The sequence below is a fragment of the Echiichthys vipera genome (genome assembly GCF_963691815.1).
Source record: "Echiichthys vipera genome assembly, chromosome: 15".
Lineage (NCBI taxonomy): Eukaryota > Metazoa > Chordata > Actinopteri > Perciformes > Trachinidae > Echiichthys > Echiichthys vipera.
This window is the reverse complement of record NC_139840.1, coordinates 15,197,496-15,218,947: the sequence shown is the minus strand read 5'-3', so window position 1 is coordinate 15,218,947 and position 21,452 is coordinate 15,197,496. Positions and strand designations below refer to the sequence as shown.

The window sequence follows — 21,452 nt, the reverse complement described above, 5'->3', positions numbered from 1 at the left end:
TTAATGTTGGCTGTTAGGAAGCTAGATCCAGGCAAACAATAAATAATCCTTTTTAAGGGCTGGGCAGTATTGACAGAATCTTCTATCCCAATACAGTAGCGTATCTTTATTAAGATAAACCGGTATATCTCAATATAGCATGTTCTTTGGTGATCCATAATAATAATAATGATTTGTCTCTGGGAAATAACCACATGGTAAAGCCAATTTTGTACACTACGTGCCATATAAAAAAAGTACATTGTCTAATTTTATTAAGAACTCTATTATAAAAATTTAAATTGATACAATCATCCAAATGTACAAAGTTAGAACTGAAAAGAACCCAGGCACTTAAAAGCAGCTCTGTTTATTATACTTTGATCCCATTGTATAAACACCAGGTAACAGGATTTAAATACATCTTAAAATGAAAGCAACAGCTTCTGTAAAGAGCAATGGTTTGACTTGAACTCTGGCCTAGAAAATCAGTCCAGTTCTGTACGAATGTTCACATATGGCTCCTTTCTCTTCACTGTTGAAACCAAGTTCATTTTTAGCTCCTTTCATTCTAAGACTCTTCTGTTAAGACTTTTTCGTTGGTCCTCCCCTACTCTTCCCTGATCTTTGGCTGCTGTACCTTATTTTCTTTCTATCTTTTGGGTCAAAATCAGGGTCACAATCAGATTTTTTGCGTCTCCCTCTTGAGCTCACTGTGCTTTTTATCGCCTTCTCACTGCTCTTCTCACTTTCTTCGTCACTGTATGTTTGTAGATTTCCAGTCTTGGTGTTTGAATGCTGACCTTCCACTAAGTTACCTGATTCATACCCCTTAGGTCTTCCTATGGGTCTACCCGTGCTTCTACTTCCCTTTTTGGTTCTATATATTCTCTCTTCCTGCACCTCCTCTTCTTTATCATGTTCTTCTCTCACATCATCAAGCCCAGACTGTGTGCCTCTCTCGTTCCCATTCTCCTGAGCATCAGTATCAGTATTTATTACAGTCTTTTGTTTTTTTTTACCCTTTTTCTGCTCATGTCCAGAATTAGATGTGTGGTAACGCTCAACATGACTTTTCAAGCTCACGTTGTGATTGAAGTGTTTGTCACAATGTTGACACTTAAAAGGTCTCTCCCCTGTGTGCAGACGCATGTGGGATTTCAGGTGGCTCGGCTGGTTGAAGCCACGTTGGCACACTGAACATTTAAAAAGCTTCACTCCTGTGTGCACAGCTAAGTGTCTCTGGAGAGATTTGGGTTGGATGAATTTAATCCCACAGATGTGACATTTCAACTGTGGGGGGCCTCTGTGATCCTCCAGGTGGATTTTGCGTTCTTTATCTGAGGCAAATGTCTCTGAACAGTCGGGGCATTTATAGGGTTTTCCTTGAGTTTTGTGAATCTTCTCGTGTGTGACTTTGTACACCTTTGTTTCAAACGTCAAGTGGCAGTATTTGCATCGGTGTTCATAGTTTTCATTGTGGATTTTGCTGTGAATATTAAGAGTGATCTCACTGATAAATCTATTACCACAAATATTGCAGGGATAGGGTTTGGTTTTATGCTCACAATTGTGAGGCCTTTGTTTATTAAATAACATCCCACAGTCTGTGCAGAGATGCACTGGTTTCCAATCATCATCTGAATCCTTGTCATCCTGATCACTTGATTCATCTGTTTCATCTGTTTCATCCACGGGATCACTTTCCTCATCAATCGTAGCAACAATCTCAGAGGCTCTTATCATGTGGCTGTCATCTGTCGACACTGCCTAGGATACAATGACAAGAGTGGGTATGAGTACAATTGAAGAAAAAAAAATAAAATCCTGTACAGCAGACAGCAATAAACAAAAAATGCATTATGACTTATGATTCTAACAAAACAGTTTTTAAAACCCACAAAATATGGCATAGACAATACTGAACAGTGTTGTGTGGATATGGTTGGTCCTCTGATAGCCTTTTTTCAAGCAGTATGTATATCTTGTAATATGTCTGACTATATAACAGTGGTGGAATAAGTACTCAGAGAGCTTTTACTTGAGTATGTGTAGTAATACCACACTGTAGAAATAATCTGTTAAAGTAAAAATCCCGCATTCAAAATGTTACTTAAGTAAAAGTACAAACATATTAGCATCAAAATGTACTTAAAGCACAAAAAGTAAAAGTACTCCTTGTGCAGAATGGCCCATTTTTGTATATCATATTATTAGATTATAATTATTGATAAATAAATGTAAATATCACTTTAATGTTACAGCTGATAAAGGGGCGCAAATATGAATTACTTTATATACTGATGTGGATCTTAATCTACAACAATATATAATATTTCCTTTTATGATAATATTTTATATCAATGATCTTAATCTGTAAAGTAATTAGTAACTAAAGTTACCAAATAAATGTAGTAGAGTAAAAAAGTATAATATTCCCTCTGAAATATGGTAGAAGTATGAAGTAGCATATCATGGAATTACTCAAGTAAAGTACAAGTACCTCAAAATTGTACATAAGTACAGTACTTGAGCGAATGTACTTAGTGACTTTCCACTACTGATATTTAAGTCTTACTTGATTGGTCTCTGTTGTCACTTCTGTTCCTTCTGTCAGGTGTTGATCTTCAGATAAGATTTGAACATGAACAACTCCTCCTCCCTCTTCCGCCTGTTTGACCTCTGATGCCCACTCTTCCTCCTGCTTGACCTCTGATGCCCACTCTTCCTCCTGCTTGACCTCTGATGCCCACTCTTCCTCCTGCTTGACCTCTGATGCCCACTCTTCCTCCTGCTTGACCTCTGATGCCCACTCTTCCTCCTGCTTGACCTCTGATGCCCACTCTTCCTCCTGCTTGACCTCTGATGCCCACTCTTCCTCCTGCTTGACCTCTGATGCCCCCTCTTCCTCCTGCTTGACCTCTGATGCCCCCTCTTCCTCCTGCTTGACCTCTGACGCTCCCTCCTCCTCTGACACTCCCTCCTCCCCCGACGCGTTCGGTGAGTAAGTAAGCAGCGCCTTAGCAGGCCTTGCTGGAGCTAAAGTTGTTTTCTCATAACTGTAAAACACACATGCATGAATGGACACACACGTGCATGATCGCGCACAGACACACACACAGACACACACACACACACACGGGTTACTATCTCTGGTTACTGTACGACCAACAAAGTCAAATACAACCCCAGAGTTTAAATTCTAGATCGGGGTTAATGACACCTTCAGAATAAACACTGAGGCTGATGCTAATGCTGAAGCTAACGTCACGGGTAGTGTAAACATACCAGGCTGTCACAAGTCAGTTGGTGACAGTGACATTAGGGCTAGTGCTGATGCAAACGCCAATCTTCCTTGCAAAAATAACATAGAATTACAGAGCTAAAGTAACTGATAACTGACAGCAACTGGATGCTTGATGACTTTTTTGTACCAGGCTAGTTTTTATTTTATCAGAGGTTAAAATGTATGAACAATTGGGGGCGCTGCCTCTTGAGTGACAGCTAGCCTCTGGCCATCACTTCGCCTCAGAGGCTAGTTGTCAGGTTTAGCATGCTGACGCCGACATCTCAACCTGGACTGCAGTCATTCGTGTGGTGGTGTTACCGTAAGTGTACTGTATTTTGAAAACAATGTTATGTTACAACCGTAAACTTTGGTGTTGTGAGTGTCACAACGTGTTAGCTCTGTTATACTTATTAAATAGCCGCACTTGCACCATGACTTGCAATTAGCCTACTCTCTATGGCACACACACTAGATGCTAACCGTATTTTGGCCGTGAGGGTTTGTGTTTTAGAGTCTATGAGCATTGAACTGTGTTGAATATCACTTTAAATTATATATCATGAATGCTGGCTGGCTGAACTTGACTCCCGGAGCCAGTGTGCTCTCCGCTACAGACTGACACAGGAGTGTTTTTTCACTCCCATCCCGTCCTGCTCCCGGAAAAAAAAACCTTGTTCCCGCTCCTGATACAAAATGACTCCCGGTCCTGAAAAAAAATGTAACATTATATAGCTCCTTGCAATTGTGCTAATTTTTTGCTAATTCGGTGCGTACGTCAGCTAGATGGGCGTATCTCCCTTCCCAAACATCACATCAATGCCCTTTTTTGGTAAGAGGATATGAGGAGGAGTCAAAATCGTACAAGATGGTGACTCCCATAGGCGAGGATGATTGGATCAACTTGAAATAATTTAAATCAACATTGAGTCTACATCAATTTTATATACTATCTATGGTTATCGCATATAATGTTACATTCTAGGATTAGGCAAACTAAGTAGCCTACCAGTCCATCAGAAACTCCGCGACCATCTCATCTCTTTTTAGCTCTGGATGAAGCTGCATTAGCCTCCGCCATCGCTGAAAAGCAGAGCCGATGTTGACTCGCGTCTTGCCTCTTGACGCATCAAGTTTTTTCTTTAGTGCAGCTTTTTGTGAAATGGTCTTCTTTTTGCTCATAGTTTTCTTTGTTGGAGCAGCTGGGGGTGGAAGTGGCACTTTGCCCGGGTCTGGCATTGCCAGTTCTTCGCCGTTCCTATCTATCTCTCACAGACCGCCCTACCGCTCTGCCAGAGAGGCGCGCGACTTGCAAGCGGTGACAGTGGTAGGCAACTGGAAGGAACGCTGCGACGGATGACAGGCAGGAAGCTCAGCAAATCAACGTATTCCGTCTTAATAGAGTTAATAGTCGGACTTTTATCAGTAAAACATGAGATTTAAAAATTGATTTCAACACCTTGTGGATTTCTTTTACATTTTTAGTGTGCCATACGCTTATTGGGAGAATGTTAAAGGTTGAATATGGAGAATGAGCAGAACACCGCCATCTAGTGTCTCAAGATCGTAGTCGCAACAACAAAAAATAATTCCAGCAGTCGGGTTGCCAAGTTCGTTGCAGAGTGTGTCATGCTATGAGCCTGCGCCATGTCAAGTGATGAATCATATAACGATTAATTTTGATGAATCAATTCATTTTACAACAGTATCTAACGTTAGCCAGTCTTCAACTGGAAGTCTTTCTTTGAGTGGTGTGTAATCGATTAGCTAGTTCTCAACTCAAAATGATTCCTTTTTTCTGTAGCCTGATCGGCGTGAGCAGACCAGCAGCTTCCACAGCAGTGATAGAGAGGCTGAAGGCAGATGGAGAGACGGAGGTAACAGGGGACAGCTATGCAAACATGAAAGTTAGCTTACCAATCAAGGAGAAACGTAGCCATTTCGGGATGAGTTTTAATGCCGTTGAACTCCTTTATCTCAGTCCATCGAGCGAATGCTTGGCCTATATTGACTCTGGTTTTTGCCCGTCTCTGGTCACTCAGGTGCTGGGACAAATAACGCCCCCTTCGCTGAGGCTCAGAAGCAGTTGCAGGATTGGCAAACTCCATTTCCCCTGGTGCCAGCCACCAGTAGCTGCACCCAACAACAGACAACCCTGGCAACCCGCAATGCCGGCCGCTATTGACTGGTACAATGTAAACAGAACGTGACAGAAAGTCATTGTCAAACCCGTCAATTTAAAACAAAAAAAATTCATTCAGACTAAATATATTTTTTATGGAAAAGCAATCTTTCATTCTCTACCCCTCAAAATGCCCAGTGGGTGTATTCTTTTTTTTAAATATAACTTTTAATAAAGATTTCATATTCAACCTTTAAGATTACAAAAGAAATGTGGAACAATGTCAGAGAGGTAAGAATTGCTGTAAAGCTGCAGTCGGCAAGTCTGGCAGATCGACGTGACTTAGCCAAATTTCAAATGTTTGGGACTCTCACGCCCCTCCCCCTCTACTACAGAGCTCTCTCCCATCGACCTTGTACTTGTCAGTGCTGTCAATGTATGATACGAGTACAGTCCCTGCTACAGCAATGTCTAAACCCAAATAATCACAGTCAAACCAATTCAAAAGTTTAAAAAAAACTAAAACGGAACAGTCCCTAAACTAGCCGGGCACAAAAAAGCTGACAAACTACTGTTAGCTATCCAAGCCAACCCGTTTAGGCAAGCATACAGATTACTTACATGACACTCAGAAATAAACGGCAATGGTTAATAAGGCACAATTACCTGTCGAGAAGAAATGTAGCAAGCTGTGAATCAAGCTTAAAACGTTTGAAATCTCGTAGATCACGCCACCTTTCAAATGCGTGTCCGATGTTGATTCTGGTTTTATCACGGGCCCGGTCGAATTCTTTCTTTTTAGTCTTCTTTTCAACAGGAGTGTCCTTTCGCTTGGTTGTTCTGGACCTCCTAGCTTCAGTTGTTAACCGAGGAATTGGAAGCTTGTTAGTGGATTTTCTCTCCGCCATCACGTTCCAACAGGGCCCAGATCATCCCAGTGGCATTGGCGTGTGAATGTGATTAACGTGTGTAAGAGGGAGATATGTGGCGTCAGCACAACCTGTGATAGACAGTCAGCTGTCACACAGCCCTGCGCCGAGTGGACTGCACAATACGGACGCGGTGGATGTTTGCAAAACAAATAACAGGCTCTAGGTGGATGTAGAAGCTTGTTTCTAAAACTGGCTGATTTATGTTGTTCTATAGTAGCATAGTGTTGGTTTCAGTGAATATGATAAAAAGAATCTTGCCAACTGCAGCTTTAACGCTAGATGTAACGTAACTGTATCACCAGTTCGCTGGTATTAGCCCTATCCGGACCGATCTGGTCTGCCACAAGTTGCTTTATTGGGTGATCACCACCCAAGTGCACATAGAATTAATTCACACACTTTTAAATTATACAAGTGAAGTGTAATATTTGTACATGGGCATTTACATGTCAAATTAGTATTATGAAAGTGACGATGATGGAAAAAAGCAGTAAGAACGTTTGAGTGGCTCAGGTGGTGGTTTAGATTAAAAATGGAAATTAAAAAGACATTACAGTGTATTTTGGAGTTGTTAAAGCATGTCATTTTATTGTGCATGTCATTTTATTGTGATGGACTGAAGTATGATCCCGGATGTTGTGACAGCATCGTTGGTAATGTGGACGACCAGCAGCTCTGTGTTTACAGTGAGGAGATCGGGGTGTCTGACTACAGCAGAGAGGAGCACACGGGTCATTCACCGGGGTTAGCGTCCTTTTGACGACTCTTGTAAACACACAGCTAAATTAGACCGTTAAAACGATACGTGGTTACAAAAATGAGAAGTTAGACTTTAGTTTAACACCATTAAATTAACTCTAAACATTACACCGTCATTTATATTAGTAGGTTAAAGAGAAAGTTTGATAGAATTTAGCCAAAAACTGTTTTACTGGTGACACAGTTCCGTTGGACTGCTGGTCAAACCTGATAGGCTCGGTGTCTGCTTCCCAAAACAGTCTTTAAAGTGTAAGCTACAGATTGAAATGTCAGTCCAGGACGAGTCTTTAAATCACTGCTTATTGACTGTGGCGAGAAACTCCCGACACTTCAGTCTCCTCTCCTCTCTTGAACCGCTGCGCACTTGAATCACATCCGACGACGGAGCACATTTCTGGATTTTATTTAATTCCTGTTCATACGGCTTCTAGTGTGGCCAGACCACGTTTTCAATGTTTATACAGATTTAAATACGGACAGGTTTGACTATGCTCCATCGCCAACTACAGCGCTAAGCTAAATTAACTCGTCGTTGCTGTTGCGGTAGTGATGGCGACTGTAGCGACGGAAGAGGCGGGGTTTAAGGGAGAGGTACGCACGGTTTGTTATCCGGCGTACACCGGCTAGTGTCTATAGTAACTGGCTGCAGCCCTGTCCCACTTACAAACATCCACGATTGGTAATTTGCAAACGTAACCCGTGGTTTCACGCCGGAGTCCTTTCAGAGACGCACATAGAGTTTGTTATGTCCTGTCCTGACGCCGGAGGGCTGCAGGACACTCTTGGAGGAGAGAATACATGGTTAACGTATGCTAACGTTTGTTGACACAACCGTTTATCAGACCAGGGACGTTGACAGTCATTAGCCGGTATTGGCACAGACTAATGGAGGCTGTTTACGTAACATCTACCACAGTAAAACACAAAAATTACCTGTTCAACAAAAAGTCTGCTGTCTCAGCATCTGTTTTCAGTCCCAAATCCTGGCGTAGCCTCCTCCACCGCTCAAAGGAATTCCCGATGTTGACTCGTCTTTGGTCTCTAAATAGGTCACATTTCCTCTTGGTTTCTGCCTTTTCCTGGGCCGACTTACGTTTTCTTCCAACCTTCGCCGTCGGGGCGAGCAGAAGGCGCTTGCTGGAGTAGGTATTCTCCTTCTCCATGGTAACAGCAGCTCCGGTAGCTAAGCTGCTAAGCTAATCACCAGCAGCTCAGGGTTTACAGAGAGGGAGGGGACGAGCCAATGGGAGCCTTCCATGACGGATGGCTCCCATTGGTCAATTTCTGCAGCTGATAGACTGAATGGATTTTTTATTTTTTTTAAAAATGATATTGTGTAGGATGCTTTAAAAGTATTTGTTGACAGACAGGCTGGCACCCAGAGAGAGAGAGAGAGAGAGAGAGAATGTGGTGCAAAGATACACGTGCACAGATCGTTTTCGGCATTGTGTTCTACAACACCACTGGATAAAAGTAAGTACTCTACTTCGCCATGTTGTTATGGCATCTGTACTACCACACCTCACGTCCCACTGAGAACTACATCCAATTGGGCTTCTCTCAGGGGGTTCATTTTTGGCCCTGCTCTCCCACAGGGCTAATAAACGGCCGCTCGAGAAACTCACATGCAAATTAAGGGCGTTTTGGAGAGATAGACCCGCCTCATTCTGGGTAGTCGACCATAGTGGAAATGCACCTATTGGTCCCATGAAAGCTTCCAAACAGGCTGACATTGACCAAATGCAGATGTGGAAAGTATCCATGAGATGGTGCTGTTCAGCTTTAAACGTTTTGACTTGTCAGTAGGCCTGGTTGACTGGCATCAGTGATGTTTGAAAAAAACACTACTCAGTTTGTTAAACATTTAGGTATCTGGTGGGGTTTCTTCTTTGTGTAGACTACTTTTGCTAAAATTAATTTATTATTACCATATGAATCATATGCATACATGAAAGGTTTTCTACATCAAATCTCTAACTAGGGAAGATTCATTGAGATTAAGAACACATTTGTAAAAGGGACCTTCCTACCTGTAAAATGCAAGATACTAAAGAGCATTAACAGTTAATAGTGTCTCCTGAAAACAGTGGACTAACCTGTGGATTTTGAAACACACCAAACCCCCATGAGTTCCCCAGTCATACATTCCCACAAGATGATCTGTGTGTGTGTGTGTGTGTGTGTGTGTGTGTGTTTCTTTGTAAAGCAGTTAACAGATCTAATCCCCCTCAAGTCAAAGAACATATGTTTTCCAGGAGGTGGAGCACATACTGTAGCTGCAGTGCAGGCCTCATGGTTTGTGTCTCAGAGGATCTGTAAGTGTAAATAATCCACAAGAGTCGCTGAATTCTGTCTTTTTAACTATTTCATGTCTGTAGGGCCATTGTTTCAGGAGTCCAAAAACACACCTATCTATTGACACTGGGCATATCTTGTACATGTCCAGTAATGTTATTGTTCTTAAATGTTTGGATGCAGTTTATTTTCAGCCTCTGCAAGAATCCCAAAATGTATCAATAGCCTTCATATGAGAGTGTGAGCCTTTAGGACACCTGATTTCTTTGAAAAATCATTTACATCCTGGCCTGGCATTACATCAATAATACTGACTTTTCACTTCCCACAGCAGGGAAGTGTGTCTGAAATATGTGCTCAGGGTCATGTCTGTGGTTTCAAACATATGGCCCCTGAACAAACAGGAATGCCACTCACAACTGCAGCCGCTGCAGCAGGCTTGTGTAGCAGGTGGTGACAAGTTACTCTCCTGTGTTCCTCTGGGCACGACACATGTATCATCACCAATGTCCAAACACATGCTATGGCTTTACGACAAGTGAAAGAAATGATAGGGCTTTGTGGCGTGACTTACTTTCCCGCTGGGTGTTTGGAGGGTGTCTGCTTCCTGCGTCTCTGACAAGTTGAATGTGTCCATTAATCAGAACTACATATATCTGCCCTGAGGAGGCCGGTCAAATCAATATCTCATCACACTGCCTCAATATTCATTTGTATCCTTAAGCCTGTGAATATTCTCATTTGTCCAGGGCATCGTTATCCTGACCTGGACAAATGATAATATTCACAGTCTTATTGCACAACATTTTGGGTCGGCAACCCTTAAAATGGTGCGGGAACATTAATGGTTGGTTCGCATTTGTATCCTTGTTTCTATGTGTGCACATGCTTGTGATATGTTTAGGGGAGACCGGGGTTGGTTGTCACAATTTTCACTTTCAAATGATTTTGTCATCATCAACACATCTTACAATACTCTTTCCTAGGGAAGTCTAAAGTACTGGGTTGAAATGGCTACCCGTTTTTATTTTTATAACTAATTATAACAGCAAGTTCGTAACCATCAAAGACACTCTGACACATTATCACAATGTATGGTGTTGGTTGTTCCAATAGTTTTCAATAGGATTTCAATTAAAAAACATTTGTAACTTTTATAGTTTTTCAACCAAGAGATACCAAATAAGTTTTAAAATGATTGAATCCCCATCTCTTTAATACTCATCAAGGACCTTTGTATTTGTCTATTCGTTTGAAAAATTAATGTAAACCATTTTTGTATTTGTTTGAATATCCTCTATAACGAGGTTAAATGAAGGAATTTACGATGTTAAATTCAAAAATAGCTTTTATAAAGCCATAGTTTCATAACAATTCATTAGGAATACAGGTTTTATGTTAGCTACCACATGTCTTTAGCTAGCAACTGAAAATCGGACTCAAAGCAAAGCTATTACCTTTCTCTTTTTAATGACCTACAAACCTTTATTTCAAAAATTTACACCAACATGAAAAATTACCCTTCAGCTCAATGTTCTTTGTCCTCCACATCATGGCAGGTAGAAATAACAATACGCCAAATGTCTGATGTCAACATGATGGAACAGCGCCCTCTAGTTTTGCTGTAACGAGCACTGAGACAACCAACCCCAGTCTCCCCTACAGTAGCTGAAATCTAATGATAGTTTGTCTTTCTATAATGAGTGTTTGGCAGAAACACTGTGGAATAAGATCAGATTAATTGCCATACCTATCTGAGTCAATGACAATCTGCACTCTAAAAACATCTCTCCTTTACACTACTTCTTCATAGGATATCATCATCCCCCATCAGCATATTTGCTGAATGTGCTGACACTTCAAAGGCTGATGCTTAGTAGGAATGTGCTGTTAAACCGTAAACATTAGGATGGGGCAATAAACCCGTCAGTGCACACAAACACCCAGTGTGAGAAGATCATCTCCACGGTTTACACAGCAACAAACTCATTCCTCTCATGTTGCTCACGGCCAATATGAAGCTCCCATGTGACTGAACCAGAGAAAGGACAGTCAAACTGTTCAAAAAAGTATCAAAAATGTAATTTTCTTGGATGTTTGAGCACAACAGGAATTTGACCCCTGACTCCCATTTACGTTACATCCTCCATCATATGAATTCTTGGAAGGAGAGAGAGCTACAGTTGAAACATGTCAGCTGCCTTTCCAATTCACAGAGGAATGTTGGCGAGTCTTCACAATGTTGTCAGTCAGTACACCAGATAAGAGCGCTTAGTTCATAAATAAGATGGATGGCATCTCGCACCAGTTCCTGCTCTGTGTTCCCAGACAAGCTTCTCTGTCAAAAGCATCCGCACTATCTCACGACCAGCTATATCCTCTCTGCCCAAGCCCAGGCATGCTTGGGTGTTTTAACATATTCCTCATCCAATTATCAGACCACACTACAGCAGGATACGATCAGCCTTTGCTTGCTCAGGTGTGAGTAAGAATGGAAAATGTTTCAAAGTTGGCACAGGAAACGGATGTTAATGGATAACCGAGCTCCGCTTTCATATACAGTATATTCAACGGAGTTCTTGCACTTAAAGTCTTATTGACAGGTGTTTAGGATCAAAGGGAACCAGAAAAACAGCACACTGACAGTCTCTTGCATAACCCAAAGCTGAAACGTTGTTAATAAAGTGAATATAAATGTGTTTTATTATGTGAATACAATAAAGCACCTTCACACTGGACGAAAAGCTCCCTTACTAGCGATATTTCAACACCGCACAGGTCTATTTGTCTTAGGAAAAGTTATGTTAGTGTTGAAACATCCAGATTTTGGGATGCAACATGTGTGAAATCCCATTGGCTGATGTTTATCCTTTCCATTTGTTTACAATTAAGTTATAAATGTTGGTTGTTTTCATTTAATGCTCGAGTTCTCATTTCTAAGTTATAAATATTAATAAGTTGTTAACAAAGCGGTTTAACATCAAGTGTGCTGTTTGTGTTAATAAATGTCTCTGCAGCATGGGCTTTTCTAGTTTTCACTACCTGGCAACCCAAAGTTATGAATGGCTTATAGTGGATCTTTATAGCAGTAGTAATTTGTAACATAAAGACATTAGTTACAACGTATACATCCCTTTATAAAGGATGCCTTATTAGAAAGTGGTACTGTGGCATTTTAGAAATATATTAAATGTTGTCAATGAACCAAAACATGACCATAAATATTTGCTGAATAAAACAATTGAGTAGAAAAGGTTTAGTGTGACGTTTGCAAACCAAATATGTAACCCAGCTCCTCCAGGTTAAAGGAGTCTTTGTTGCTGCACTCAGCTCTGCATTTAATAATTAAGAATGTGTGAAATCTTCTCTACTATAACCGTGTTTTATATTTAACACACATGTTGCACGCAGTACAGCGACTGGTGAAACATATGAGTGGACACTGATGACACCATGGCGTTCATTGTCATCCTCATTGTTCCGCTGCATTGTGAAGTCTCATTGTCAGCGCTGCTCAGCCACCCCTAACTGGTACAAGTCGATATGTGGCTCTGTTGTTTGTGTGTGTCCGTCTACTGATGCACGTGTGTGTGTTGGAGAAAAAAAAGATCCATCCTGAAACAGACACCACATAACAGCATTCATATCCAACAGCACGTCCTGAAATAGCCCATGAACACCTCTGTGTGTGAGTTCAATCGGAGGTAATAAAAGCATTTATGAATGTAGCACGTTGGCTAAGGTAGATGGAGGCGCAGAGGAATTTCAAAAGGCATTCGCAGCTAATCTGGGAGAAACCTGTCTTTGTCACTTATAGGGTTACGTGTCCCTATGAGAATGTGATCTATGTAAAGCATGCTCTTCATGGCAAGAAGAGAACAGGCCACCCGAGAAAGTTGAACCCAAAAGAATGCAGCTCTGGTATTCATTAATGAAGAGCACTCTTCTCTGTGGTGGAACAAGAGGACAGGAACGAGGAGATAGGGTGACAACATGAGAGGGAGGGGGGGTGAAACAAGAAGACATCATTTATCAATAACGGCAACTTAAAAAAAAAAAACTATGAGCATATTCTAATTAATCTTTATGTCAGCAAAGAGAAAATATCAAGATTTATGTAAATGAAACTTATCACAAGTCAATGAGCCAGTTAATGTTTATTAGAGTAGTTTATTGCTTTATGAAATGTTCAATGATTTCAACTGTAAAAACCTTCATATTGTTTGAAGTTCACAGACATGTCTGTTTGAAGTCAACACTTGGTTGGATGTGTACAGCTTGACATGACCGCGATTGTCGGCACATAACTTACAACAAACATACAGAAAACTCTTTGGCATCCTGCTCAAAGCACTATCTAAAATAACAATACAAACATCTGTATAAAATATATAATAATAACATTAAGAATAATAATAATAATAATAATAATAATTAACCTGTTAGTTCAACGCTCACAGTAAACAAAAATACAACAACACAACGTAGTTTTCAACCTGTATCCCGCAATGGTGACCAAACCAGCAGAATCACCATGTGAGGAAACACACTCACATACTGTATTCATACATGCAAACATACTCTGAGAAGGAAAACTCATCAGAAAAACAGATGATGAAAATTGACACCATGATGAAACACCCTTCCAAAATTACAAACCCCATGTCGTTTTCATTTTTTTATGTTATGCATCTCACTGTTTTCACACCTCTTTGCCTTTGCAGAACCAGCTACTTTGGCTTCAGAGATATGGACAGCAAGCACATTGAAATCAGCAGTGTTTCAAGCGTTTCTGTATGACAAGATTAGATTATTGGACAAATGGAAGTCTTCCGAACAGATAAGAGCCATGGGATGTGAATGAGGTTACTCAAATTGACATATTCTTTTGGAGAGGAGGGAGGTGGGGTTTACATAGATAACCTTTTGTTGAATATTTATCGAGAAGAGTATGAGGCTTAAGTTAATATTTGGGGAATGTGGAAACCAGATAAGATAAATATGTAGCTTTTTAATTCACTGGGTTGGGAGAGGAGAGATAAAGGGTAATAAAAGGCAAAAAGCAGCAATTATATATATATATTTATATAAATATTTTGGCATACACTCTCTGAGAACATGTTGCCTAATTACAATCCACAATACTGTCCAAGTACCTCAGAAGATTCATCTTTTTTCTCCCAGCGGGGCAGGCCGCCTGCAGCTGTCCAGTTTGGTGAGAAAGAGTGAGTCGGAGCACAGCTCAGTCTCTAATGTAAAAATGTAAAAACAGTCTTTTTTTTATTCGTGCGTTGGCCTCTTTCCACAACATTCTTGCATCGAATATTTAATCCACTCTCTTCAAAAGACTTGCACTCTTCACAGATTCTCAGAATTGTTTTTTTCCTCTCCCTCATTCAAAATCCACCTCTCAGTTCTTTAAATGAAGATTTCCACTGCCTCTGACTCCAGCTCATCCAGGCCTCTGAAGGGGTTTGATAGCAACATCTTAGGCGCTGCTTTGTCTAGGGAAAAAAAAAAGAGAGAATGAATAATTACATAAATGCTTTAAGGCTAAAACAGTGGAAAAATGTCCCAGATACAGCTCAGCTGTCAATGACTAAAGGTTAACAGATATTTTCCACAGTCAAACAGACCATTCTGGTAAATATGCTCAGTCAACAGATCCACATTCTTTCCTAACCATGCACATTCCTCAAGGCCCACATTATGAACCATGACCTGGACAGATGGTATCTGATTGGCTGGTGAGCGGCAGCATGGTTAATCAATCTGACCATCCATGAAGCCGAGGTCCAAAACTGCGCTTAAATGCTGTGTGAGTGTGTTTTGTGTAGTCTGAGCGTGTGAAGGCTTTCTTATTCATGTGTGCAAATCAGTTATCATTCAAGTTTCATACTGGAGAGCATTATTGGATGGATAATTGACCCTTGTAAACAAACACCCATGCATATTTCATAGATCACTCACCACTGTTGAGCTTAGTTGTGCTGGCAGCCTCTTTGGCTTTCGCTCCCTCTGACTGCCGTTCTAGCGTTCCAGGTTCAGACTGAGCGGAGAACTGGCGGTTTGGCAAAGTCTGATCATCTGAAAGACTCTTACCTAAAAGACAACAGTATCAATCAGCGGTGCTTTCAAGAGATTTTAATACACAAAATATTTTAGCAACCCGCGCTAGATCAGCAGTGTTTTTGAATGGAATATACAGTGTGTGTGTGTTTGCATTTGTAAAAAAACATTATGCCCCTTACCTCTACTCCTTGTGTTGCCCTTGGCGGTGCTGATGGAGGGGGTGGAGGCGGCGAGTCGGAGAGTTGCCTCCGCTGTATTCAGGAGGTTTGTGCGGGGACTTTGCTCGTCCTTCCGCCCTTGGTCCTGATGCAGCCGCTGGTTGAGGATCTTGATCACTGCGTCCTTTTCCAAGATCTGAGCATAAAGAGCACGGATCCGGTTCTCCATCTCCTGATTCCTGTAGTCTGCAACTGGCAGGTCCTCGTTGAAACTGTTGTTAGAGGAGTGGCAAGGCGAATGGTTAATGATGGTGGTGTCTCTGCAAAGGAAAAGATAATGTCCTGGGCTTAACTCAAATTCGAAATAACTGGAGAAATATGCACAACACCCCGGCACATGTCAAGCAAAAGTGACCAATCTTTACCTCTGGGCAGCGGCAGTGGCAGCCACCTCCATTGCGAACTGCCTCATGGTGCTCTCTTCCAGGTACTTCTGCTCCCAGCGCACCATGTCGGCCTCGAGGGCCAGGATTCGCTCCTCGCGCTCACGCAGACGCTCTTGGAGGGAGCTCGTGGTCACTCCTGGCGGCTGGGATTGTCTCTGAGGTGGAGGGAGAGAGGACTTGAAACAGATGGCAAGAAATACTAAAAAAAACATATGATACGGCACAGAGGTCAGGCTTCTTGATAGTTTCCCTACGAGAGGATATTTACCTGTTGTGCCCTCAGACTCTTCAGCTCCTGCTCTAGCCGTGTCCTCAGCTTCATCTCCAGACTCTCCCTCTTCTCACAGGTGGACTGTAGCTGAGCCAGTGCGCTCTGAAGTCTCTCCACCTTCTCCACATAAGCCCTCTTCCTCCTCAACTCCTCCTCGAGCTGGCGACCTCTTCCCCGGGCTGCGTCCAGGGCCTCCTCGAGTTGCCTCGCCCTGAGGCTCTGCTCATCCGCCGTGGATCGCAATCGCTCCACTTCCCGCTCCACGCGCTCACGCTCAAAATTCTGCTCCTCATCTGAAGCAAAGAGAAAAATAAAGATGGCCAGGTTAATCACATGTTTGAGAAATGCATGACATGATTTTTGTAGTAGTTTGGAATCACTATGATATGAGGTGAAAGAATTAAAAATCTGCCTGAGGTGCTTTCTCAAACACATATCAGCGTCAAACCGTAATTTCTCCCTCTTGAGTCCAACCACGGTAATAAGTACTAGAGTTACTACACGGTGGCCAGTGTTCTTCATCTAGCGAAGCACTCCTGGAATGCTGAGTGGATGAAGGGGGAGAAAGCCGCCCTATGCCTTTGACCCACATAGCATTCCTCATCAAGGCCATACAAACACCACCACCCTGCTTGAGTCCAGTTCCTTAAACTGACACCATAAATCACACACCAACAACAGGTGGGGGGAACCTCATTTCTACTACTTCCACGGCTGCTCTGTGATTAAGGGCTCCCTCGTTTCCCTTTGCAAAGAGGTGCATGGATTGAATTCCCCATTATTAAGCCTTCTCGCCGAATAAGCCGCGGTTATGTAAGTGGAATTCCTGCATGCAGGATGCCCTTAGTTACAAAAAGGGCCCCATGCTATGCTACGATCCGATCCAATCAAGCATGTTGATGACAAAGAAGGATGTAACAGAGAGCAGAAGGGGGGAGAGGGGTCTAGCCAAACAGAATGACATACTTACTTTGTTCAAGGAGTTTTGCCATGATGTGCTGGTTATGGTCCGCTGCTTCTACTTCTTTTGCAACATGCGTTCTGGCGGTTTCCAAGTTTTCTGTAATGCCAAACAATTTTAGAATTAGACTACAGTGTAAAAAATATCTCTGAAACTCATATTATGGTACTTTAATGTGTTATTATGCGTGTCTGCAGTCCATACCTCTAAGGTCTCTGTTGAAATCCTGCAGTCTCCTGATCTCAGCCACAAGCCTCTTCCTCAGTGTCTGCTCCAGGTTTTCCCTCTTAGAGCTGCCCTGCATCAGTGTCTCATAGGCCTCTGAAATACGCTGGATTTCCTGCTCCAACTGAAAAAAGGGAGAAAAGAAGAGGATATGGGGAGGATTGGAGGAGAGGTGGAGAAAGAAGGAGAAGGTGAAGAACAGGATTTTTTTTTGGTTTACCTACTTCACATGCCAGGGAGGAGCTGGAATGTTAATTGATGTTGTCACAGTACATACCTATATCTATATACACACACACACACACACACACATATGCATATGTACAATACGGGTACATATGTGTGTATACAGTACACTCAGTGTGTGTGTGTGGTATAATTCTTAAAAGGAATTTAAGCCTGCACCACTCCCTGTGAGACTGATTTATATCTGCAATTCCTGAGGGCTGATAGCTGTAGTTCCAGGTGTGTGAGCGCACAGGAGCGCGCACGTACACAACACACCGCAAAGCACAAGTTAACACACACACACACACACACGTCTGGGAAGGCTGCCAGCATAGGGAAGGTGTGCATGCCTGTGCCTGGTTTGTGGAAACGGCAAAGAGAAACCCACCATTATAGCAGTCACACAGGCATGTTTACTCAGGGCTGCGGCCTGACGGAGAAAACTTTCCAACCCCAGCAATTATCATTCTTTAAGGCTGAGACAAGGCAATGGCCATGTGACATAACTCCAGCAGAGAGGTTTTTTTATTATTTTTTTTACAAAGATTAGCCGAGGTGTCAAATGTCTCTGAAGCTGAAGAAAATATGCTCCTTTTAGCCCTGTTCCGTTAGAGAGGCAATCATGAAAGGTATAAAAAGGGCAGGAAACAAGAAGTGATGTGGTGGGAAAAACAAAAGAGACCTTTCACTTTTTACACAGCAGCACACCACCTGCGACCGACCCCCACCCCCATCAGCTGCGCGTGTACGGGTCACAACCTATAGGTCACAACCCAATCGACTGCTGCCTGACAAGCTCTAGATTACGCTGAAAATCTATGGCCTTCCTGAAACACACACACACACACACAGGCCTCTACAAGGTCAGCTCCACAATGAAAGGAGTGTGTAAACACAGTAGCAGGCTGTGACCTCTGTTTGTGCCACTGTGGTATAGAAGGTAGCAGCTGCTGATCTCATCTGTCCCGTCCAGATGAGGGAGTGTGCCTGGAGTTGGCTGTCTGGGGGACAACTGTTGACTGGGGTTGTGTTTCACAGACAGGTGGCTGAGATGGAGGATGATGTCTGGCTGGTCAGCAGCTAAATAGCTTTGGAGTATTTCCCTCTCAAACTGAGTCGTGGATGTTCTGACAACCCCTCATTTTGTATTGTGTTTAATGGGCATAGTGAAACTCCCCGAAATAGGTATTCTTACTACTTCAACAACACCTGCGAGAGATGTCAGCTGCGATAAATAAAAATATGATTTCTCTCTCCTCACCTTCTGAATACGGCCAGTCTTCTCCCTGTGTGCTTCCAGCTCTTGCCTCAGCCTCTCATTCTCCATCAGCAGCAGCTCCACCTGGTTGGGCTCCTCCAAGCCAGCAGGTGGCAGGCTGGGGAATGTGCTGTAGCAGGGGAGTTCAACCGGCTGACTAGACTGGACATACCTGCGAGAGAGATATTGTTGAGTAAAAACAAACTTGTATCTTAATTGTGCATCTGAATTTGTGGACAAATCACATTTTTTGGGGCAGCCAGCGAAAATTAAAAAGGTGTGTGAACGTTATTTTTGAGCGAGGCATCTGAACTATCACTCTGTGCCTGTCTATCAGCAAGGAGACAAGCTGACTCCAGTGGCTGTCAAGAATGTTAAAGCCTATATGAGGAACATACTTCTGTAAAAGCATCCAAGGCAACACAAGCATGTGAAACGATCCCGTTCCACTATGCTGAGCATTTCAAACACCTACAGGGCTGGACTTGTTCTACTCGCAAGCTACAGTGTGACTCATATTGATAAGTATGTGTTTACGCATGTGAAACACAATGAGTCCTGGAAGATGATCGCAGGTCTGGCTCTAGTACAAAAACTACACCTCAAAAAATGATGTCATGTTAAAAGTAAAAAAACATGCTCACATTATCACATGATCATGCCCTCTGAAGTTGTCTTTGTACCTGTGTTGCTGTGCCTGAACCGGCTCCTGGACCTGATGAGGGATAAATCCTTGGCTCTGGATGGGGGCTGAGTACTCTGGAGGCGGTTTGCGCCTGTCCATGCTCTGCCTTGCGCTCTGGAGGCCTTGTGGTGGGTAGTAAGGAAGCTCAGTGTAACTGTGAGAGGTGCTCTTGATGGCCTCTGCTTTAGCAGCTGTATCATTCCTCTCCAGAGATATCTGCATGCGATGCTCACTGAGCGACCGCACATGGCTGCGCTTCAGCTCCAACAGATCGGCCTCTTCGTGGAAGGCCCCCTCATGCAGCAGCCCCTCGTGGAGCTGCCTGGTGGGGCCTGTAGGTGCCCAGTGAGAGGCCAGATACTGAGAGTGCACCTTGGCCTGCTCATAAGTTGGCAGTTCCTCGCCATGCAGCGGGTAGAGCTGGTAGCCACTTTCTGAGTGGTGGTAGTCGCCCTGGTGCTCCTGGCCCTGGGGCTCCTGCCTCGCAGAGAGCTGTGGGAACTGAGGGTCCTCCTGGGTGAGACTCTCCAAAGAGGATCGTAGGCTCCTGCCCATGTCACCTCCACCGCTGGGTCCATAGCTTCCACTGCCTCCACGCAGGGCCTGCTGCTGGATGGCTAATAAGGTGCGTGTGTCTGTGGGGTTTCCATAACGCAGCTGCTCCTGGATGAGCCGATGCAGGACCGTGCCAGACGACTCTTCAGTGGACGCCATAATGCTGTGTGTATGTTGGTATCTTCTCTATAAGACCTGTTGAGCTCTTCCTTATTTTAAATTTTAAATAAATCAGCTGTGAATCTGGAGTAGAGCAGAATGGGAGAATAAAGTACAATCAGTCAAACAGGAGACAACTGATGATGAAAACAGTCACATACAGAAGAAAGGCTGTGTTTGAGGCATGTGGCCTTTACAATAACAAAACTGACTCTAATATGATGTTGGCATAAACACATTTCTTTTCATATCAAATAAAGTGAAGCTCTCTGATTGATATGTAAGCTCGAGTATAATATAAAAACAGTGTGGCCTTGAGTCTCTTTCACCAACAGCGACAACACAAAAATGTGGAGACATTTTCCATAGCAGGCAAAAAAAAAAAAAAGGAAAACGCATGCGCCAAAAATTCCAATCTCATGGGGGAGCAAAAGCGCACAAAAACCGCATTGTAAAAGAACTTCATCTTTGGTATTATGGCACAATAGTCGTCTTTAAAACACTTCAAATAACTTATAATTCCCTCACAACACAGTAAAACATCAGACATTTGAACCAGAAGTCGCGATGAAGCTACTTTAGCCATGTTTGTGTTCGGGTTTTTTTTTTCTGTTGTGACAAAGGAAGAAAAGAGACGCTCTCCTTACCAGCTCACTCTCTCATCATAACGAAATGTTCCTCTCGATCTCGATGTAAAACTTCAGAGTAGACTACTTCCACTATTTCCATGAGTTTATTTCGAGTCAAACGTGTCTCATGTTCCTCCCCCGGACGGGCTGCCGCGGTCCTCTCTTGCTGTGAACTGATTGTGGAGAGAGAAGGCGGCGATAATAAGTAACCGAGGAGGGACTGAGGTCGGAATGCCAGGAATGTAAAAACGCGAGGTCCCTCTGGGATCAAAAGCGTAAAACCACACGGGAGGAGGAGGGGAGGAGGAGGAGGGAGGCTGCAGTGCGCTTTAACTTTACCAATGATGACTTTAAAAAAAAAAACGTTAGGATAGGGCATTTGAGCTTTAAGAATAAATACAATAACGCTCGGTATAAAGGGATGGTGTGTTT

General features: G+C 42.8%; 2 protein-coding genes across 3 annotated transcripts; both read right to left on the bottom strand.

Moving 5' to 3' along the window:
• Positions 1-368: 368 nt before the first annotated feature.
• On the bottom strand, positions 369-2,776 carry LOC310957662 (uncharacterized protein). Its single transcript, XM_083928339.1, has 2 exons — positions 2,558-2,776; positions 369-1,749 (listed from the first exon to the last, which is right to left on the bottom strand). Exon 2 carries the CDS (start codon positions 1,723-1,725, stop codon positions 565-567), a length of 1,161 nt encoding a protein of 386 aa, XP_083784465.1. The 5' UTR covers positions 1,726-1,749; positions 2,558-2,776; the 3' UTR covers positions 369-564.
• A 10,768-nt stretch (positions 2,777-13,544) lies between these two features.
• amotl2b (angiomotin like 2b) lies at positions 13,545-21,183 on the bottom strand. Of its 2 annotated transcripts, none has more exons than XM_083927872.1 (10): positions 21,039-21,183; positions 19,676-20,475; positions 18,996-19,164; positions 17,486-17,630; positions 17,291-17,380; positions 16,318-16,613; positions 16,029-16,204; positions 15,625-15,923; positions 15,344-15,475; positions 13,545-14,877 (listed from the first exon to the last, which is right to left on the bottom strand). In XM_083927872.1, exons 2-10 carry the CDS (start codon positions 20,389-20,391, stop codon positions 14,792-14,794), a joined length of 2,109 nt encoding a protein of 702 aa, XP_083783998.1. In that variant the 5' UTR covers positions 20,392-20,475; positions 21,039-21,183; the 3' UTR covers positions 13,545-14,791. The 2 variants fall into 2 exon arrangements, with proteins under 2 accessions (XP_083783998.1, XP_083783999.1); XM_083927873.1 differs by having other exon boundaries at positions 15,625-15,875.
• Positions 21,184-21,452: the final 269 nt, after the last annotated feature.

Excerpts from the sequence above, each read along its gene's own strand:
- LOC310957662 (XM_083928339.1), bottom strand. The coding sequence starts at position 1,725 with ATGATAAGAGCCTCTGAGATTGTTGCTACGATTGATGAGGAAAGTGAT.
- amotl2b (XM_083927872.1), bottom strand. The coding sequence starts at position 20,391 with ATGGCGTCCACTGAAGAGTCGTCTGGCACGGTCCTGCATCGGCTCATC. Across the intron at positions 17,631-18,995 it reads AGACTGGCCGTATTCAGAAG|TTGGAGCAGGAAATCCAGCG; the intron begins GTGAGGAGAGAG and ends CCCTTTTTTCAG. Across the intron at positions 15,924-16,028 it reads GCCACTGCCGCTGCCCAGAG|AGACACCACCATCATTAACC; the intron begins GTAAAGATTGGT and ends TTTCCTTTGCAG.